At 48.7% G+C, this 21,716-nt stretch overlaps 1 protein-coding gene across 1 annotated transcript; it reads right to left on the bottom strand.

The window, feature by feature from the left end:
- Positions 1–725: 725 nt before the first annotated feature.
- Positions 726–21,199, bottom strand: LOC149351051 (kelch-like protein 10). The gene is made up of 11 exons (XM_089580236.1): positions 20,952–21,199; positions 20,129–20,351; positions 15,301–15,450; positions 14,092–14,294; positions 11,490–11,568; positions 9,831–10,030; positions 8,396–8,564; positions 5,782–5,936; positions 4,190–4,368; positions 2,804–2,923; positions 726–1,013 (listed from the first exon to the last, which is right to left on the bottom strand). The coding sequence occupies exons 1-11, from the start codon at positions 21,197–21,199 to the stop codon at positions 805–807; spliced, it is 1,935 nt and encodes a 644-aa protein (XP_089436362.1). The 3' UTR covers positions 726–804.
- Positions 21,200–21,716: the final 517 nt, after the last annotated feature.

The raw sequence follows: 21,716 nt of genomic DNA on the forward strand, positions 1-21,716 counted from the left end.
CTTAAAGAAACGCGCAGGTCTCCAGGATTTATGTCTCCGCCGTAAAATTGCACGACTGTCACTTTTTCATAAACTTTATCATCATCCATCACTTCATAACGACTTTTTTTCTTTGCCTACTTCGATTTTTGACCGCCGCGATCATCCCTTTAAAGTTAAACGTTTCACGTGCAGAACATTTATCTATGCGCATTCATTCTTACCACGCACAATATCTGACTGGAACACTCTGCCTTCACATATCGCAACCACCACTGATCCTGATAAATATTTTAAACTTATATCTTCAATAACTACTGCTTAACTCTTCGCATACATTGTTATTTTATTTGTTCATGGCTTCCTTTTTTGCAGGGTTTGTGACTAAAAAGATTCATTGTATTAGTGTTCTGTTTGTATAATTTTAATAATGCAGTAATCTTCGTTCTTTGCCGCGCTGCCATTCTTTTGATTCTTTTGCTTACTTATATGTCATGCAAAGTGTCTTATTTGTGCTTTTGATTGATTCTTTTGCTTACTTATTTCATCCAGTGTGTCTTATTTGTGCTTTTGTTGTTTGTTTTATATTTGTGGTTTTTCTTTTATTCTGTTCAATTGCCTGTGCCCCCCCCCCCCCCTATGTAATACCCTCTCGAGGGCCTTTAGGGGTATTCTGTATAAATAAATAAATAAATAAATAAATTCGCCCTCAGAGGTACTATATGACTGAACAGTCTATCGCGATTAATTACTTTATTGCTTCTTTGATGAAGCTGAATTGCATTTTAGCCCTGCAGTGAACACGAATTAGGTATAGAAGTTACGTCAATGCGGTTCAGTTGCGATCGGGAATTCTTCTGCTGAGAGGTATATTACACGAAAGTATGGTAAAGTAGGCATATACTCACCCGGATTGGCTACATCGTATACGATGCTTGCCGCCGAGGCACTGCAGTTCATATTTATGGGTTGAGCCGGATACCATTTACGGCCTTCGATGTCGTACCGCTCGACCAGAGACACGGTCGTCAGTCCTAGTGGGGCGGTGAAGGCGGAAATAAATCACTAAAGGTGAGCGTCATTAATTATTGCTTTCTGAACCACCCCTTTTGAGGAGCTTATTAGTAAGCAATAAACAAACCTGAAACCGAACGAAACAATCGCAGTAGTGATTATGGGCAACGAATGGGCGCCTAGACACCTCCCAGCGTGAGTTGCTGCAGCACAAGGAGCCCATCGAGGCGTTTTTCAAAACTTCCGGTTTGCTGACGTCACTCCCAGCTCTCATTTTCTGGTCAGTAACGTCCCTACCGGTTGTCGGTTTCGGTTGTACGACGTCACATTACATGTTTGTCACGACCGCGCATGAAGTGTGATGCTTAGTCATACACCTCGTCATACGAACCCACCATATGTGGTCACGTGACCTGACACTTGGCACCTACCCAGCTGTGACACTGGACGTCGCCAAACGAGCCAACGAGCTCCTTATGTTTCGCATAATAAGATGGCAACGTTTTGTAATGTATTGGAATGTATTGCTTTGTTTTTTATCTGTCTTGAGATGCTTCCATGGCCTTGGGTTGCACTTGCATCTTCATTTTTGTACATGTACAAGTATTCGCCTTGTTTGCATCTGTTCCGCCATTGCCTCTGAGCAATGCAAGCGTAGTGAAGCGGGTGTCATGCAAAGCGTATCAGCTTGCAACCCTTGCCTGTTTCCAGAGGATGTATTTCTAAATCAGGTGCTGAGATGAATCAGTTATCAACAATTCATAAATCTACAATATACCATCTTTGCCAAAACTAAACAAGTAACGGGGTTTGCTTCTCAGCCGTATAGTGGAATCTTTACGGCGTCCCTAAACACCAAAATGTCTCAAAAGGAGAGGATAATGTTTCAGTTTACGTTAGATGCCTTTAAAGCTCAAGAGGTGGGATAAGTGCTCCACTACATGGATATGAAACAAACCTTGTTGCTAGGCTACTTCCGGCAAAGACGGCACAATGGAATCTCTTAAGGATTTGGGATGGTCCTAAAGCAATGAGCAAAAATGTAGGCTGAATGTCATCCTCACCATCATAATCAGAGAGGCTAAGCTTGCTGCAAGCGAGATAAAAAAATGTATAATTCCCACCGATCTCTAACTAAACACGTCCTGTGACCATACCCGAGAAAATTCGCGAACGCCTTCTAACATGACTTTCGCCAGATAATTTTCTAACCCCACTCTATGCCACACAAGGCTCAGTTTCTTTTGCCTTGAATTTGGCTCACTTCTTTCGGCACAAACATACGTGAATTCAAAGCAGAAAAAGAAATCTTTTTTTTTTCTATTCTGGCAACTACATGTCTACAGGATGAAAGCTAGCTGCACACTAAAACCTCCCACATAAATTCTTCGTCAGCATACGTGGCCGTCGAATAACTCCGGGGCTACCCTATAAGCCTTGTTCGCTCAGCAGTATTGCGCAAATAAGACGGCAGATAAAGAATCTGCGGCAAAATGTGAGCTGCTTGTCGTACTTGTCTTGTCCTCGTGTTCCTCGTGGAAGGGTTCCCAAATAATTATCTTGAAATATAGATTTCAGATACGTATGTCAGTTCGATTATACTTCATACATGTATGTCTTGACCAGACTGAATACCATAGAACCCCCCCCCCCCCCATTAGTTCCGCTCTTTGCGGCGACCCGATTGATTCAGTGGGGTCTATATTACGTCCACCTACTGAATGGGCTGACTGAGCCGCTTTGATGAATGCTCTGTGTTCTTTGTCTCGTGCGCATGCACAAGAGACGTGAATAGCGCGCGTATACACACCGCTGAAGCCTCCTATCGCGTAGATAAACCCTTCAAGGACGACAGCGGCGAAGTTACTCCGGGCTTGGCTCATGCTGGGCAGCTCGGAGAAACGAGCCCTTCTGGTGTCGAGCTGCTCCACTGGAAAGAGAAACACGGATGAAGGAGAGGGAAAAAGTATTAGTTTGTTCTGATGACAGACTGTTGCCACTTGTAGGTGGCGGTAAGCAGGATGGCATACAAGAAATAGTTGTTGTAGGGAGGGAGATGGGTTTTTCGAGAATGGTGTAGAGGCCTCGCGAGAACATGAGGATGGAAGGATAGAATAGATCCGACACCTGTCAAGGCCACTTTTCGAGCGTATACGGTACCGTTCTCACGCTGAACGCTCATAATGACGATCACTGATTGGTCCAAACATAAGCACGTCACTCATGACGTCTAAAGGCCCCCTTTTCTTTCCTCTACCCTTGTCCCTCGCTGCGTTTGTCACGCTGGGCACCTGCCTTATATGGATGGATACAAATTAATGGACTAGCTAACGTGCATGAATAAAGTTTAGACGATCAATGGGACTGATGTGGCAGAGTACGCGTTAGCACTAATGCGCGCCACAGACGGAGCAGCAGCCGCCGCTAAAGGGTTCAGACCATGCGAGCGAGTGGCGCGACACGCCAAGCCCTCGCTGCACTATCCCCCACCTGCCACCCGTCGCCTTCCACCCTCTATTCGCTATCCCTCCCGTTTTCCCACTTCCCTGAGAGTGGAGAAGGAAATTTCCCTCTCCTCTTCGTCACCAGCCACCCATTGATTCCCGCCCTCTCCCACGTTCCCTCTCTCTACCTTTCCTACTGCCAACAGAGGCTTCATACGGACAAACGGCAAGATTCTTCCAACATGGTGGTTCTAAAACTAACGCAAATGATAAAGCGTTGAAGAGGGCAATAAAAAACGAAACTTTTTTGTTCAGAGCCACAGGATTCCAAATGAACACCTTCAGCAAAACGGAGAGTTGAGCTAGTTGGTACATACTGATGGGAAAAAAACAGCGCTGAGACGAGGGACAAAGGAGGACAAAGAGCCGGTCCTGTTGTCTTCTTTTTTAGTCCCTCGTCTCAGCGCTGTTTTTTTTCCCCAGCAGGATGAACACCTTCCTTTGCGACATTGACTTGTTTTATACGCTCATTTTCATGCACACCTATTTTAATGAAACAGCTGTATCCTTTGAATTTTGCGTTATTGCTTCAACGCTTCACTGCTGTACATCACAAGCTGGAGTTTAGCGCATTGCCTTCTTGGTTGCCGCTGAGCCATTGGACCAAAACCGTTACTACTAAGACCACAAGTTCTCTTTCACCTTGTCTCGCTTTGTAATCCAAGAAGCGTGGTCACAAATCAAAAGCGTACTTGTGGACAGACGCGTAACGCCGTTGTAACCACCGATCACGTAGATGATATCCTTGTGCGTGGCGACCTTGACACCGCTCCGAGGCGTGGACATCGTCAGCACCCTGGTCCATGTGTTCGATGACGGGTCGTAGCACTCGACCGTGTCCAGCACTTCCCGACCCGTGAAGCCACCCACGCTGAGCCGAGAAGAAGAAAGCAATCGATGGGGCGAAGCTTTTAATATGCATTCTACGTACCACGCCCAACCCTCAAGGATACTATATGCACCCGCTCTCAAGAACGCATGCCAAAACCCGTAACCGGGCGTGTACGTGGCGCCATCTCGGCTGTGAGCTGTACATTACACAAGCATACCCGGCTACTTATCAGTAGCAGCCCTCTTACCTCCACAGCTGTACAAAGGCCTATAAAAGTGATGGCCAATTAGCCCTGTTCTGAGCCAAATGTGGCCAACCTATCCACCCCCACCCACCGCAATATAAAATGGAACCTCAAGTGATGCGACTGTTAGAGACAGAAAGACAGCGACGTGGACTAGAGAAGCAATGCCGGTTGATGATGTCCTAGCTAAAATAAAAAAGAAATGGGTTTTATGCGACCAAATATTATGAAGAGCACATGACCGCCGGCCTTTCAGGGTAGGAGAATATATTTCAAGGGAAGGAAAAGTACCCCATGAGGTGGCAGGAAGTTAGGTGCATAGCTAAGAGCAGGCAAGCTGCTGTAATATAGCTGAGATCACGGGATGAGCGTGGGCGAGTATTTCTTTGTCCCTTCATCCATTTCGTCCCTTTGTCCGTGTCTGAACATTAGTGTTCCTATGATATCAACTGAACACTAACTAGATCGATCAACCGCTTTCGTGTGATAGAGTACCCACCTATATCGAAGGGCAGGCCTAATTGCATGTCCCCTATGTGCCATAAAACCCAACACAACACAACACAATAATTATATGTCCGTAGTATATGCGTGTCTTCTGCAGTGGATGTTGGCTGAGCGCGGTTGAGGGCAACGTTCAACACAGTTTAGAGCAAGACATACATACGGAAAGTGGTAGCGAATCAGTTCACCGACTGTAACCGGTTTTGATGTAACATTCCACCAGAGAACACTTCACCAGTTTAAAATACAGCCTATTGGCTAAGCACTAGTGCAAATGGAATTTATATTTTAACATGAAGTGCCCGCTTCCCAATTTCATGACTGACATGCTTTAATTTTTTTACACGCCTTTGTTTCTTATTTTCCTCCCCCTTATACTTCCCAAAGCCTTATTCCCCTAATATCCCACACCAGAGCTAGTTCGTTGTTCTAAACACGAGAGGCAAAATATCTGCTCAACAATAAATAATAGCATTTCCCTCCAGAAAGCTCCCAAAAACAAGTCAAGTTGTGTGAAGCTAACGGGACATTCAATATACTTTCAGAAAATTGTATTCTTCTCCTAATGACAGTGCTTCTTTGCGTGATGTCCAGCTATCGATCTGCACTACTTTGGCGAGAAAACCTCTGCTTGTCGGCCGAGCTGACCTTCAGTTGCAAGCATGTCCAGTTTCGCTAAATCACATTCATTCCCCCAAGCTCACATGTAGATTCGTCCTGCAGCCGTCGTGGCAGCAGCGTCGCTTCTGACGTCATTCATGGGTGCAACCTGGGTCCACTGATTCTTCTTGGCGTCGTAGCGTTCGACGCTGCTAGTCCGCAGGCGGCCATCAAAGCCACCCATGGCATAGATTAGACCCTGCGACGAGACAAGAAATCCAGGCAGAGACCAGGTACAGGAAGAAAAGGGTTCACCAACGTCATCATCATCATCAGAATTTCTTTTAAGCCCTTTTAGCACAAAGGGAGGACTTGTCGTGCGTCACACGCTCTAAACACGAATACACCTATATGCATGGAGGTAAAAAAAACTAGGAGGGAGTGCGCTCAGCCTCTGCAAGCCATCCTCCTCTGACGCCGCTGCCGAGGGCCCTTTTGCGCACTGACTCTTGGGAAATAGGCCCTCCACAGTTACCAGACTGTCAACCAGCGGTGCTGTTTAGTGAACGTCCGTGCTCCGACGTAGCGCAGAAGCGCAGCGCCTGTGTTGCAGCTTTGGCTGAATGCGACCGAGCTCGAGGTTGTCTGAAGGCTCCGCGTCTCAACACTTCTGTTGATTACACTCTGAGTTTTTGGGTGCACTGTAGAAAACTGCAGGTAAACTTTTCATCAAAGGGTGCGGCCGCGACCTCGTCACTGTTCAACTGTGATTGATAAAGAGAATGGAGAGGAATTCCTTTCGTCGTTATACACACATACGGAGCGTTTATTTCAGCGCATGCTATAAGCGGAGAACTCGAGAGTAGGCGAAGAAACGATCGAGCCTCTAAAAAAGGGCGCAGCGGCTTCCAGAGCGCTCACGGTGGACGAACGTGTTTAACGAGCGCTCCGGCGCGCTGCGCAAGATACTATTTCTCGGGCAGGCGGACTTCGGCCCGCCCATGTGCCCGCCGTTCTCCGCTATTCTCGAGGCACAAGTCGTGCCGAATACGCTCGCGCACATACGCGGTTCCGACGTGAAATGCAGCAGTGAAGTATTTCTCTCTCTCTCGCTGTCGAGAGAGAGTGCCGGCGGCTTTACGTCTGCCCCTGCGCGGGGTCTCCCGGCCACTGCGCTCAATCACTTACAAAAAGAAGTAAACTGTATGTATACATAGCCGCGCGATCGTAGCGTCCTGCCTCGGACTAATCGCGCGCGCGCCACACTGCACTAGCGGCCGGGGTGGGGCGCCCGGCCGCGTATACAGTCCGAGGTAGCACCCACGGAGCGTTCGTGTCACGTGTGCACTACCTGGCCAAGAGCGAGCGGGAAGTCAAGCCCGCCTGCTCGATGAACGCACAGAGGCTCACCATTGTTCTGTCACGGGTGCGCGCACTGCCGCGCGGCCACAGAAGCGCTTCGAGATTGTCCGGCATGATTCCCAGCGCTGCAGGCCGCGAGAATCTCGCGACGCGGCACAGCGAAGGAGCATGTGCTCCAATATCTCCACTGCGCCGCAGTCAGCGCACGCGTCGCTCGGGGATAGTGGCTGCAGCGGCGAGCGAGCAGTGTGTGCTCTCACCACGGAGACGTCAGTGAACACAAGCAGATGGTCGCGCGGTTGCTCGTACACCGAGAGAGCGAAACCGAAATCCGGCTAAGAGCTACCGCTGCCTTGTCACGTGAGGGCCTATTTCCCATGATGCTTTCCATTATATTTTTTATGACTAGGCTTCAAGATTGTGACGTCATAGTCCCTCCTAGTTTTTCTTCCTCCATGCCTATATGGCAGTAAAAAGAGAATACATACTCTTTAAAGAAGGGTGTGCGCTAGAGGACAGTTTACACCCTTTTTACTCCATTCTGTTTAGAGTACTGGAGATAGTTAATTGCCCAGTTGCTTCGCAGCATTTCTGCAGAGCAACACTTCAAAAATTTTTTTTTTTTGTCGCATACCACACAAGCTTTGATCTTTCTGTTATCATCTGTTGTAAGACAAGGCAATTTGAACGTCATAACATAAAAAGAACAGGCGGCCGCCCTCCCTTCTTTTTGTTCGGGAAACACACTGAAAGGGTCCGGTTTACCAGCCGTCGCAGGTTGAAAGGGGTGAACGACAACTGATTGTTAGCATATTTCTAGGTCAGCCTATCGCATACTTCATCTACAGTGCATAGCAATGGCTTGTGGATGTGAGATTTAGAACATCGAAGAGAAGCTCTGCAGGGGCCAACTCCTCATCATGCTAATTTTAAATAAAGCCAAATTCTTTCCGACACCTCATTTGTTTTATTCTCTGTAAACTATAGTCTGAGCGTTCAGCTGCTTGAATAAAATTTCGAGCCTCAAAAGGTTACTAACTCGCTCTTGATTCACCCTACTAAACTACATAGCACTGCCAGCGGAATATGCCTGGTTTTGACGGATTCAGAGTTTCGTAATCGACATCTTTGGAGTGATATTGATTTGAAATGCATGGTCGTCGTGTATGCCTTTCTCGCTGCAGCCGGCGTTGCTGGACCACTATTTGTAGAAAGGCCATCCCTGACGAATGGCTTGTCCAGAGGGCCGTTGAGCATGCTTCGTTTCGCTATAATGACGAGAATCGCGTTAAAACTGGGAAGGACAAGAGCAGATGCGAGAGAGATCTGGTTGCCTTCGCTCTCGTAGTGCCTTGCCTGCAGTGTGGCCACGCTGACATAGCAGCGGGCTTGCATCATGTTGGCCTTGTGGCTCCATCGGTTCAGGTTGACGTCAAAGCAGACGACGGAGTGGTAGCACTCGCGGCCGTTGAAGCCGCCCACGAAGTAAATGCAAGAGTTAAGAACCGCCGCGCCATGGTACGCCCTGCGGGGGAGGAAAGCACATTGCGCCGACGACCGCATAACCCAGAAGTTATGGTAAAAGAAACAAGGTTTTGCCGTGTGGGCTATTTCCTTAAGTTACGTATTTTGCGGCGCTAAAACGACGGACAGACAGAAGTAGAGAGTAACATTGCACTAATTCACCGACTTGTTCGTCCACTTCTTTCCGTTTGTCGTCTTAGTGCCCTCAAAACTTTGTAACAAGGACCCATATGACGCAGTCTGTTTTGGCCTCATTGGTCGTCATATCATTGACAGAACCCAGAAGCATGTGGCCAGTGAAAAGGAAAGAGGCGCATCACATTTGCATTTGGATCACTTTTGTTTCATGGGCTTCGTAGGTGGGTCTTTTACTGCAAGCGATTTTTTACGCTTAAGTTGTGAGCATGCGCATTAGAATGCCAAGGAGAGGCTGACATAGCGTGAGTGTGTGGAAGCACAACGTAGAGAAGATGAGGGAGGGGGGGCCTTAGTGCGCTGACCAACATTTAGAGAAGTTCTTTTGTCTGCACCATCACAAAATTTTTAGACAGTTTATAGACTGTCTATAACTTCTGTCTATAAAGTCTATGAACTCTCTAATAGACAAATCCTAGAGAACAGTCTATAGCCAAAACAAATGTTATAGACAATCCACAGATTTATGGTCATATACTTTTAGCAGACTATATTCTATGAATAGACAAAAATAAATATCTATAGGAAGGCAATAGAGCTTATAAGAAGTCTATTGACTGTCTATAGACCGTTTTTATAAGGGGGGTCTGTTACATTATTCTCCTTGAGAACATGAAACAATTCGCCCATTTAACGGTGCAGACAGAACTTCTTCAAGAAGAAGGGGGAACGCGCATGTTAGCATAAAAAAAATTATCGGGGGCTTAGCTTTGGTTAAGCCTGGTAGGTTGCGAAAGCGAGCGCAGCGCCTCTAACGGAAGGAACGCGGCGCGCCGCGTCTATAGGTCACGCGTGACTACCGGCCGCCGCTGCGCGACGACTCGACTTGGCAGCCAATCTCTCACCCTGGCATGACGTCATGCTATGACATCACTAGGCATGGCACGCCATCAAAGGTCACACGTGGCTACCGGCCGCCGCTGCGCGACGACTCGACTGGGTAGCCCATCTCTCACCCTGGTGTGACGTCAGAGGTCATTCTAAAGGTCAAGCGTGGCTACCGGCCGCCGCTACGCGAAAGGCCGTTCATGAGCGTAGTATTGCTTTTGCAATAAAAATGCGCTTTGCATACCGGGGCGTGGTGTACTGGTTTCCCAGGAGGCGCCAGGCACCGGTTCGGCAGTTGAAGGCGTGCATGTTGTTGGTCGCACCCGACGTCCAGCCCCCGAACAGGAACAGGATGTCCTTGGGGATGCGCGGGGTGAGCCACACCTTCGAGGACAGGTCGACGCCAGCACACTCGCCCAGTGCCATCGACTGGCGAGTCAGCGACTGTGCGGGGAATGCGGCATCAAGAACACCCCAGACCATGGTCTTCGGCCATCACCTCATGAACTCCATTCATATTCATCAAAGCAATTCATTCAGTGCGGAATAATAAGGACTCAAATACAGTGCAGGCTGGTCTGCATATGTACAGTCAAACCTCGTAATAAATAAACAGTTTATAACTAAATAATGAATATAACGAAGGAATAGCGATTCCCCTTGGAAGCTCGGTCAACACGGGCTATAACGAAGCTACGGCTATAACGAAGTAATAGGCACGTTTCATCTACATTTGGATAAAGACCTCTTACACTGAACTCGGAGTCCTGTACTACAGTAGCTGTAGCCGCCCTATCATGGCAAATTCCGTAGTGTCGTATTTCCCACGTTTCTCTCATTGGAATCCACTCCGCTACCAAAAGCTACTTTTGGTTATCTGTTCTCCGCATCGGCTATAACGAGCACATCTTTTGTACACGAAAAGATGGCAGCGAAGCCGTGCAGTCTGACGCTGACGAAAACTTTTTTCATGCGCTGAGAAATAGGCTGCTGAAACCACTCCCAGGTTAAAGAGTTCGTTATCTCTTCGCGCTTTACGGTTTTTCATGCGTAGGGAAATGAAATATTGAAAAAAACTTCCAGACTACCTCAGTCTCAACGAGTATATGAGCCCGGGAGCAGGTGGATGGCTGGATGAATGAATGCTGAAAGCACCCTGCCAGTTTGGGTACAGGGTGATGACGTGAGCCGCAAGGCTCGTCACTTTTTTCTGTGTAAATTTTTTTCCAGTCTTTCAACCTTAAAAACAGCTACTTTGAATTTTGTCCTTTTTAAGTACAGGTTATGCTGGTTTTAACTCTGTGACGGTTTTCAGTTGTAAACTTATATATATTGTTTACTGACCTGCTTTTAAGCCGTCAGTCTAACCGTTTATAACCAACATCTACCGCGGATCCACTCACGTTACCTTCGTTACCCCAAACCCTGAAGCGTTGTGGACAATTCTTGTAGTAAAACCGACATTTCAGTTAGTTGGTCTAGAACCATGGAAAATACTTGGCATAGCATCTTGTCTTTTGTTGTTTTTTTTAAGATACTTATTCTGTCTGCTTCGACATCTGTGTGGATACTTCTTCATTCTGCAGAATATCCTCAGTTCTTTTCGTCAGATTTACCACCCACTGCACACGAGTCATCATCGTGGGCATATTTCTTTCTGTACAGCATTGAGCTTGGCGCTTTTGGGACTGCGTCATCTGTCGTCATGCGGACCATGTGGGCCTGGAAATGCGCACGCTTACTAAGAAAAAGCGGAGAGGCTGACGGCACAGCTGTCACTGATACTTTGTTAGCCCAATGAGAACGAGAGCGTGAAGAATATACAAAGCACAGACGAAATCCCTTAGGTTCACTTTGTTTCTAAGACGGCGGTAAACCACCTTGATGCAGACCAGCAACCGACCTGATGGATCGCATTGAGGACTTTGAGGCTGTCTCCGTCACCCTGGACTTGAGGATCGGTGACGACCCGGTCGAACTCTCTGCTCGAGAGAAAATAAAAGCTTAAAACTGAATGGTCAGTCATGTAGTGATCGATAAAACGCTTAAGGCGCATTGACAAATCGTCCCTGGTAGATTATGCTGTCTTTTATTCTCAAGATTGCAGACTACATATCGGAGCTACCCATCTATTCAGTTAACTACGAAAAAAATAGAATACCTATCCCATGGATTGTAAATATATCCTTTTCAGTCACATGGTCTCTTTCTCCTGCGGTGTCATGCTTTGTTTTCTGTATGTATTCACTATTTCCTTGAATAAACTCATGAGTTGAAAGTCAGGGCTGTGTGTCCTGTTCTCCCTTTCCTGATGTCGTTTTCGCGCTGTGACCACGTTAACTTGAACAACCAACTCGCCCGTACTCCACCCAAAAAAGACCAATTTGCCGTGTCATACAAAGAACAATGAAAGACTAATGCTAAACGTTTCCCTCAGATCGGCCCATAGATCGCTTGTCAGTTTCTTGTCGCATGTTGTCTCAGATTTGGTTTAAATAAGCGAGTGATAGCTATGGCGTAAGAGAGGGGTTATGGTCGCATACCTAGTCTAAGTAACAGCTTACGTAATAGCTGGCTGTTCATTTGTTTTCATTCCCGCTCCAAGGGCGAACCAATACGACGAAGCAGCGATTACGGTGAAATTCTTACATGCAACACCTCACGTGACCTCAAGTCCTCTTGTACGTCATAGTCACCGTTCGATTGTCGAAATCGAAACTAAACGAACAGAAAAAATTAATTGAAATAATAATAATTGCCGGTCATAGGCAAATTTCGCATGGTGAGATGTATTTTCTAGTCCAAATCTGACAACCCTACTCATTAAAAAATAAAGAAAACAATCCACACAGCATAAATGCTCGTTTTGGAATGTTTAAAGTTGCTAAACTGACTTAAAAACCAACCTTAAATTCTCTTCACAATGATGGTTTTGTCTGTTTATTTGCGCTTTTGTTTTTGGCCTCTAGTGGTTGGCTAGCAGATCAGCTCAAATTAGGGCTGGTCAAGTCCACTAGCGGCCGGGCGATGTTGCTCATAACTTGCAATTAGATAAAAGACACCTCTCGCAGACCGCGTAGCATGTTACGGTTACCGGAGTACCGAAAGCCCGCCAACCTCTAGCGCTTCCGCGCTAATTGGCCCTCATGCGGCAGGTGCGCGCGCAGCTGTCGGGTACCTAGCGCCATCTGGCGCTCTCAAGGTGATCAGCGCATGCCCCTGACGGCGCACGTGCTCCCGGTACTGCAGTAACGGTAACACGGTACGCGGCACGCTAAAGTTGTCTAATAGGCACCTTTAGCATACCGTGTACCGTGTTACCCTTACCGGTACCGGAGTACCGGGAGCCTGCGCGCAGCCAGTGCGCATGCGCAAAATCGCCTTGATGGCGCCAGATGGCGCCAGGTACCTGGCAGCTGCTCACGCGCCTGCAGCATGGGGACCAATGAGCGTATGCTCACCGGCAGTGGGTGGTGTTGAGATCGACGTCAGCGGGTCTCGTTTGGAACCAGCCAGCACACCTGTTTCTGCTGTATATGGCTGCGAGCAACTTCAGACAGCTGATTCCAATTATGGAGTTTGCCCGGTCGGAGTGCAGGACCAAAACGAAGGGGCTGAAGTTTAAGCAAAACCAGATCCCCTTTCCGAAGTGTCCGCACGTGTCGAACGCCGCCGCCGCCGCGGGGAGACGGACGTTATCTTCCCCAATTGCTGTGACCGTGCCGGGGAACAAAGGGCTTCGGTTCCTGTGTCTCTTTGGCATGCCAAGCACCGCGACAAGCTGGCGGGCATCATTCGAACATCTCCAAGGACGAGGGACCACTTTCCGACCTTTTCGTGACCTCGCGTTCCGGCCTCGAGCGGCGGGTGTGATATGATGAACAACAGATGTCGGTGACCCGCAGGAACCTTCGGCTGGCCGGAAACCACCTACCGCAGTCGCCTCTACCTCGACGGCAACCTTCTTTCCCTCAGACTCAACATGTGACGGGGGCGTGACCCCAAGTGCGGCGTTGTGTTTTTGCGCACAAGAGAAAGCTCTAGGCCCCTCCCACTCCCTCGTGGGCGTCCTCAACCTAGAGACTTGAGGGAACGAGAAGGATATAAAAGTTGACAACGAATGCGGCAGAAGAGTCTCACTTCAGTCTCACTTCTATTCGCTTTGATGTAAAAATTTAAATAAACCCTCTAGTAATCTTCCCCCCATCACCAAACTCTTTGACTCGACGGCACTCATGTCCTGGTGGTGGTGGGAACGGGTTTGAAGCTTGACCGCGGTTTCGTCAAGCAGCGAGCTAGCAATGACTCCTAACCCGCATCTATCCAACAGCGGGCTCCCGGTACTCCGGTGCCGGTAAGAGTAACACGGTACACGGTATGCTAAAGGCGTCTATTGACTACCGGCAACTGTGGAAAACCGTACAGCCTGCTGTTCTGCCTCCGGCTTCGGAGCCAATCAGAGCGCTCACACCGCGGAATTAGGCCTAGGGCGACGTGGAACTCACGAGACGGTGCACCTCGCGAATCGCACGAGGGGCAGAAGCTGAGCGAGGTACTTCTTCCGCTCCGCTACGTCTGTGGATATCCACTTGAGGATCGAGCGGAAAGTATCGTCCACTTCGCTAGGCGCGTGTAGCCGGTTGTCCATCAGGATGGTCCGCAGCTCCTCAGGGGTGAGAGACTGGAACTGCTCATCGTTCTCCCAGACCTGTGCCAAGAGAAAGAAAAACGACTTTTTCAACTGAACGATGCAATTAAGTCGAAGGTATGAGTGCTGCCACCTACATATGACGTCTAATGTTGCGCGTAAGCAGGTTGCCCTCATAACGGGTCCGCGTGAGGCCTTCGAAAGTAAACCAGTGAGTTTTCTTATGATGCTTCTCGCAACCTTCCCGATAGGTTTGCATCTGCATATTCATCTGTTAACGAAGAATTTAGACATTAATAACAGATAAGGTAAGACAAGAAGATAAGGCAATGTAGAAAATAAGATAGAGTTTACGCATATGCTGAAATTCAATTCTATTTGTTTAGACTGCACGGCTGAAGTGTAGCTCGCGGTATTTGTGGAAACAGCGCCAAAGACACGGACAGACAAATAGATGGAGCCAACGCTTACCATCAACTGAAGGATGTATTCCAGCAGATCACAAAAAAGTAGAATTTCGTGATCAAGTGCGCATGTTCGCAGATAAGAAACCAAGCACTGAAATTCATTCAGGCTCGTCTAGATAGGAAATTTGACAATCATGAATAACAACAGACGGGGTGCTTACACACGTGTCACGATTCTTGTGGATAAGGTATGCTTCTTTCAATACTCTTGCTATTGTATCTTTTTGCTTGCAGAACACCGAAGCCTGGCGAAGCCTGGATACGTGGCGACATTTTTTATGATGAAGTGCCTAGCTCGAGGACGGAGCGCTAATCAAGGAACCGCTGTCTTCCCTGAATCGTATGTTCAAGCATCTGCCTGCTTGTCTTATGTGCACTTTTTCTCGCACGTGAACAGTCAACCGTCGTCCCATCTGCTTGCTTGTCCGTATATTTTGAACTGTTTCTAGAAATATGACGCACCAACTAGCTCAACGTTCCATTTTACTGTAGTTTTATCCCGTCTGTGGAGTATGCTTGTTCTTCAACATATTTCGGTTTACAGCATCCTAAACGCGCAACCCGGGTAGTGTCGCTGAAGTTCGCCCTGGAGTTCACACCTCATCGAAATGTCGGATCAGGTAGCGAAGGGCATCTGCAGCAAGGTTGTTGTATCCCCTGGTGAGGGCCAGATGGTAGGTGTCGATGCAGGAGTCCGGTTCCAGGTTCTGCTTAAGCATGCTGATGCAGTGTTCGCGAATCTTGCTTATCTGCGTCATCAGAGTGAATAGAAGTGAAATAAAATTCCAATGAAGCTCAGGAGTTATTGCACAAAGCGAAAAGTCTGAAAAAGAGTCTTCAGAGAAGATCACTCCGAGGACTGCCCAGGGAGTGCGAATAATTTTTTTTTTCTCGAAGTGGGAAAGAGTATCTACAGGTAAAAGCCTTTTGTCTTATTTCAGTTAAAAAACTTTTTGTGGCATGGTAATGTCCCTATTATTATGAGCTAGGTTCCCCTGCATCTAAACTCTATACGCGCGCATTAATAGGGCAACGTCATAGCTGTCCACTATCCAGTCGAACGGAAGATTCGTTGCACGTGCGTTAAGGCACCGTGCAAATCGCATGCTCATGTGTACTCTGGGAACTTTTTGTATTTATTACCGGCTGCATCTTCCAATTTTCACAGAAACATGAAGTTCAAATAGGTCCCATTTTTGGCCCTTGGTTCACGCAAGTGTCCATTATCGTGTCCTGGTATCGACGTGTAAACCGCCTCTCTTAAAAATAGCAAGACCAGGCATCCTCATTTCCCTAATCCCTGATTTCTGGCCGTTAACGTTTCCAGGAGGGCAGAAGCGGTAGCCTGGACGCCGTGACTTTCCTTGACAGCTTTTAAAAACGCAAATATGCACAGCATGACATGGCTGCAGAGGAAATGAATGACGCCTTTGGCTGCAATGTTCGGTGTCAGGAACACGGCTGCTTGTGGTAAGGGGACACTTGTGGCGATGATGATACTGATGATAACGTCGCCGAGTTCGTAGCTGCACGGTAACAAGTTATCTTTTGTTTTATCGCCGTTGTTGAGAAAAGTTCTATTGGTCTAGCCAGGTGCTCTCGCTGGTGCTTCACCACCATCCCGTGGGTGACACGGTTAGACGTTGGGAAAATCGATAAATAGCATATCATTTATCGATTCCATCAGTTCTAATAAATAGATATTAAACATCTGAGCAATCATAAATGGTGTAAGACATCACGTTTATATCTCTCAATAACAATCTTTGTCATGGTCAATTTTATCACTTGAATGCACGGGAAGGGCCATCGCTTAATTTTCTCTTTTTTTTAACTTGTGACTGACCCAGATCAACGACAACGAAGCGACAGGAGCGGGCGCAGCCGTGGGTATGTGCCATTAAGCCTAGGTGAGGACATCATCAGTCCGCGTGACGCACGCTCGCAGACAACAGCCGGGCATCTCAACTCTGTTCATCGCGCTGGTTGATTGGCTTGGCACCGGGCAGCCATAGCTGCGCTATCTCTCCTCATTTCTGAGTCCAGGACAAAGCTGGTCACAGAACCACGTCTGCTTGGTAGCACCGTGCATCGAGACCCTCGTCTTCCAGCCTCCTCTTTTAAGACTGACGTCTCTCCCGATTGCCAGCGTGCTGAACGCCTGCACGTTGGCTCGTCGACATCTACGATGAGCCGCTCCATGGCGACTACGAAAGTTACGCCGCTGCTGCCTCCGACGGGCAGTGTCCAGCAACCGACCCTCCTTGCAACCGTTTCTTCACCGATTATGCGACTCTACGCTCCTGATTTCTGTATTCGGTTCATGCCGGCGAAGGTCCCGAGCCACCCCAGTTTGATCGTCGTCGTAACTCCACGATCCACGATGTCTTCTAGCACGCGTACAGAAAGGTCACTTCCGTCGCAGCTGACCCCTGCGCATCGTGCTTCATGGACCTGTCTCTCTGCTTAATGGCTCGACGCTGGCACCAATGCTCCGTTCGGACGTGGCTGCTTAAACTCTGTCCACAGCAGCACCTGAATTCGTGAACGAAGGGACTGACCGGACCGACCCTTTACACTACTTGTTCTATGTGCGCAAACGTTTGCACCTGGAGTCCTCAACAAACCGTCATTGGTCACATCCCGCAAAGTGCCCGAGGTTAAGCGAGACTCAAAGGGCTGCTACGCATACTGGGAAGGAATGCGCTGTATGCAGAGGCTGATGATAGATCAACACGCCTCAATCACGTCTTCTTCACGTTTCTCCGGTTCCATGGGTAAACAGACTACCCAAGGATAGCAAGTTTTGCGCAAGAAGACCTAGAGCCTATGGCCTGGCCATCTGCTGCAGCCACCAGCCTTGGCCTGTCTAATTTGCTGAATAATGGTGTGTCCACCCGGAAATGTAGACTCATACCACAAGATTGCTCTGTCGCCTTTCTGAAAGACTCGTACTGCTTCGGTAGCATATTGCTACCTGTTACCCGCATTCTGAGATTATTCCATCGGTTAGCTTGACCGAATGCGTCACAGTCCGCGAGAAGTATGCCAACCGCCAACATCTGAGCATCTCTACTCCGTCCTGCGCGATTTTGGTTGACTCGGCGCCGGGCACACTCTCTTACGTGTTCTCATTTCTGAGCACAGGCCGAAACTGGTCACACAACCACGTCTGCTTGCTAGCATGGGATCCATGGCTTTCATCCTCCCTTTGGAAGAGTGCTACTCTGCTGATCTTCCCACCAGTTTCTTCATCCGTCAGCCTATTGAGCCTCGGATGCTACTTGTGTCGTCCTAAACCGTCATCATTCGCACTCTTTCGAGACCGGAATATAAGCAGACGCGCAACACCTACCCCGCCCATTCTCACGACGTCGCAACCACAGCTGCACTGAAGGAGCCACTTGAGACATTCAAGACACCCGAAGGTCACCCGTTTGAACTTTTCCGCCTGTACACGTCTTCTCTGCGTGGTGGACCTGGGCCAAAGGTTTGGGGCAACCAGCATCGGACCTCCGGGAGCCACATATAACCAGTCTGCGACAGTCGAAGCCCCCAGCAGTGATGCCGCAAGTGACAACACCGCACACGTCAGCTGCCACGCAGCATCCCCATGACAAGAGGCCCGTCTTCGTATCCCTGGTGATGGCTTCCCTCCGGCCTCGACAAGTTGTACGACCCTTTTTGTACACTTATTGATTTTCATATCCTCAGTCATGCATACATCGAGGCATGACACTCAAGACGATGCATGCATGTAAAATATTTCTCACAGATGTGCAGAATTTCAGCACTTAGGTCTAGCGGCCGTCTGCTTTCGAGCAGGAACGAGCGTATAGGCGTAAAGAATCAAAGCAAACTAGAAAGCTTAAACAGACGAACCAATTATGGTTACAGCCACAGTCCGCAAGCATCCTAACTGCTTGATACAGTATCGTGCTCCTTTCTGTCACTCTATGCTTTAGCACCCATAATTTGGGATGTGGCGTAGCGTCCTCACCGCTAGTCTAGACAGCTTTCTCCTACTGTCATCTTGTACTGTGCGGTGTCCTATCTTAATTACCCATTCTTTATTAGAACGACTTAACATTCCAGTCTTCTGTCACTATTCTGTCATCTTACTCTCTTGTTCTTCGTCCCTTTTTAGCGACCCTAATTTCGGCCAATAGGAGAATGTCGGTTCAGTCGCTATCCTTGCGGTTCTGGCCTCGGCACTAACACACTGCCTCTCTGGACACGCTAAGTTGCAGTGACGACAGTTCGAATCTTCTCGTTCCAGCGTCTGTAGGAATTCTCCCGCTGCCGTGGGTCCCGTCCAGTATTTGAAGCCACACTTTGTCGCTTCGTTAGAGACGACACTGGTCTAATATAACTCAAGAATGAAGCCAGAGATGGCACTCAAAAGAGGCCCTGCAACCAATGGCATCGACCGATTCTCATGATGTCGCACTTAACCACCTCGCATGTTTTAGCGCGCATCTATTAGCGGCCGTGGTAAGTGAAACGTGGTTGACATTAACGACGTTGCAATAGGCCAATACCATTGGTAGGAAGGCCTCCTTGGTGGGTCATCATCATCATCAGCCTGACTACGCTCACTGCAGGGCAAAGGCCTCTCCCATGTCTCTCCAATTAACCCTGTCCTTCGCCAGTTGCGGCCACCGTATTCCTGCAAATTTCTTAATCTCATCCGCCCACCTTTCTGCCGCCCCTGCTACGCTTGCCTTCTCTTGGAATCCACTCCGTTACCCTTAAGGACTAGCGGTTATCTTGCCTTCGTATCGCAAGCGCTGCCCAAGCCCACTTCTTCCTCTTGATTTCAACTAGGATGTCATTAACACGCGTTTGTTCTCTCACCCACTCCGCCCGCTTCCGATCTCTTAACGTTACACCTATCATTTTCTTTCCATAGCTCGCTGCGTTGTCCTTAACTTAAGCTGAACCCTCTTTGTTAGCCTCCACGTTTCTGCCCCATAGGTGAGTACCGGTAAGATACAGCTGTTGTATACTTTTCTCTTGAGGGATAATGGTAACTCGACCCACCAAACTACCAAACTTCATGAATGGCAGTTTGGTTGGTCTAGTTCCGCTTTATCCTGGAGTTATATCCGACTGCAGGTCAGTTGTTCCATGTGTCCATCTTCAAACACGTTTAGTCACAGCATGGGGACAGTGAGCTTCGCTATCGTAACAGCCTCCTGTTGTCCTTGCTCTCTCCGTCTCAAACAGCAGCTGTTCATGGCATCTGGCTGGGCTAGTTCTTGTCGTGTGCATTCATCTACCGTTGTATCTATCTACATGCTGCCCCATGCTACAGGTTACAGCAGGTATCCATCAACCCTTCTGTCAAGCAGTTGATCCTGTGTCGCCAGCAGCGCACTGTCAGCGCACAGCTGGACTCCGTCTTGTTCAATGTCCCCAACTCACGTTGTACTTCTCGGCCATCTCGAGCACTTGACCGACGTTGTGTAGCCCAATACGTCCGTGGAGGGGCACTTGGTAGGCGAAGTCGACGAGCAGCTCGAGCATGTCGCTGCTCATGTCACTCACGACCACGCGGATGGGTGGCATCCACTCCTGCTTCTCCTGATCCTGGTCTTTGGTCATCGCCTCTTTGGTTACGTTGAAGAGGTTGCCGCAGCCGGAGAACCTGCAGTGTGAGGGGCGGCGAGAGGAACGCGAAAAAGGCAAAGCCCCTCACATGAATAAACAAGAAGCAAAGTAGCTCTGCTTGGCTGCCATAGTACACGCTAAAGAAACAAAACAAAGAGTCAGCCTGATGAATTTTCGTGGCTGTGCTATAGAAGACCGCGCACTAAACGGGAACGCGTTTTTACTTCTAGATGCGCCAACCAACTAAAAAGATACCAACTAAACGCTTCGTCTGATCGATGTAGCCTAACGACGGGCGATCTTAATCGTAGTTTACATTCTTCCTATATCACTTCAGTTCTTCGTGAACATTCTTCATGAACAATGGGCTCCGAATGTTTCCGTTATCGGATGCGTAAGGCATACGGGCTCAAAATGTCTTACTGAATATGTAACAGACGCAGAGTCCTCGTTTTGACTTTGAGTTAACCGATAATGAATAAATAACGCCACCATTTGAATAACGTACACGCTAAGGGTCAGTAATGGCCAAAGCCTGCGTCAGTTACAGTATGTGTGACGGACACCTTCAACACTGCAGCACTGCAGGCGAAACGGTCCGAGAGGACATTCGGGCAAGAAAAGAGCGTTAGCTCACTTGACTGCCATGACGAACCGGTGCGCCCACACCTCTTCTCCGTCCGTAGCCTTGAAGACGACGTCGCAGAACTGGCGGGCCTTCCTCTGCTCTCTCAGTCCGGGCATGGCTCGGGAAGCGGCTCCGGGGGCGAACGCCGGCTGTCGGCCTTCAAGGTCAGTGAAGAGCAGACCGGCCTCGGACCAGATGGTGATGAGGTTGTACGCGTCGGCGTTGGCGTCCACGGTAGCCACGGCAGGGGAGCTCATCTCTGGTCTCGATGCCTCCTCACAGCTTAGGGTCAGCAGGGCAGGGTGAGCGAGCGAGAGAGCGTCCGACCACAAGTGGCGCCGGGCACAGCAGACCGACTGGCGAGGAGGCTTTGAAAGGCCCACCTTCAGAGCTCGGAAAACGCGCCAACGGTAAACGACACGCGCTGAGTGGCGCGTTGTTGTTGGCCGTTGACGGTTGTTGACTTCGTCGTTGTCGTCGCTTGTGCTCGATGTTGCTGGGACTTGCCATGTTTGAACCATTGCAGCGCGATCCGTGTCGTAGTAGTAGTAGTAGTGGTTTTTATTATGCATTGAATATGGAAGGAAAAAGAATTTTTGCTAGCCCCGGCATCTGATATCGCTGCTGGGAGCACCTGAGCTGGGGCAGCGGACATAAAGGATAGCAGGTAGCGTGTAGAAGTGAAAAGAAAGAGGTGAGGGGATAGTAGAAAGTACAGGGGGACCTATCTTAACGCGAGGGTGTCTTTTAGCGGCACGAAACGTGCAAAAAAAA

This window comes from Amblyomma mixtum, chromosome 3, assembly GCF_055824585.1.
Source record: "Amblyomma mixtum isolate Tamu chromosome 3, ASM5582458v1, whole genome shotgun sequence".
Taxonomy (NCBI): domain Eukaryota; kingdom Metazoa; phylum Arthropoda; class Arachnida; order Ixodida; family Ixodidae; genus Amblyomma; species Amblyomma mixtum.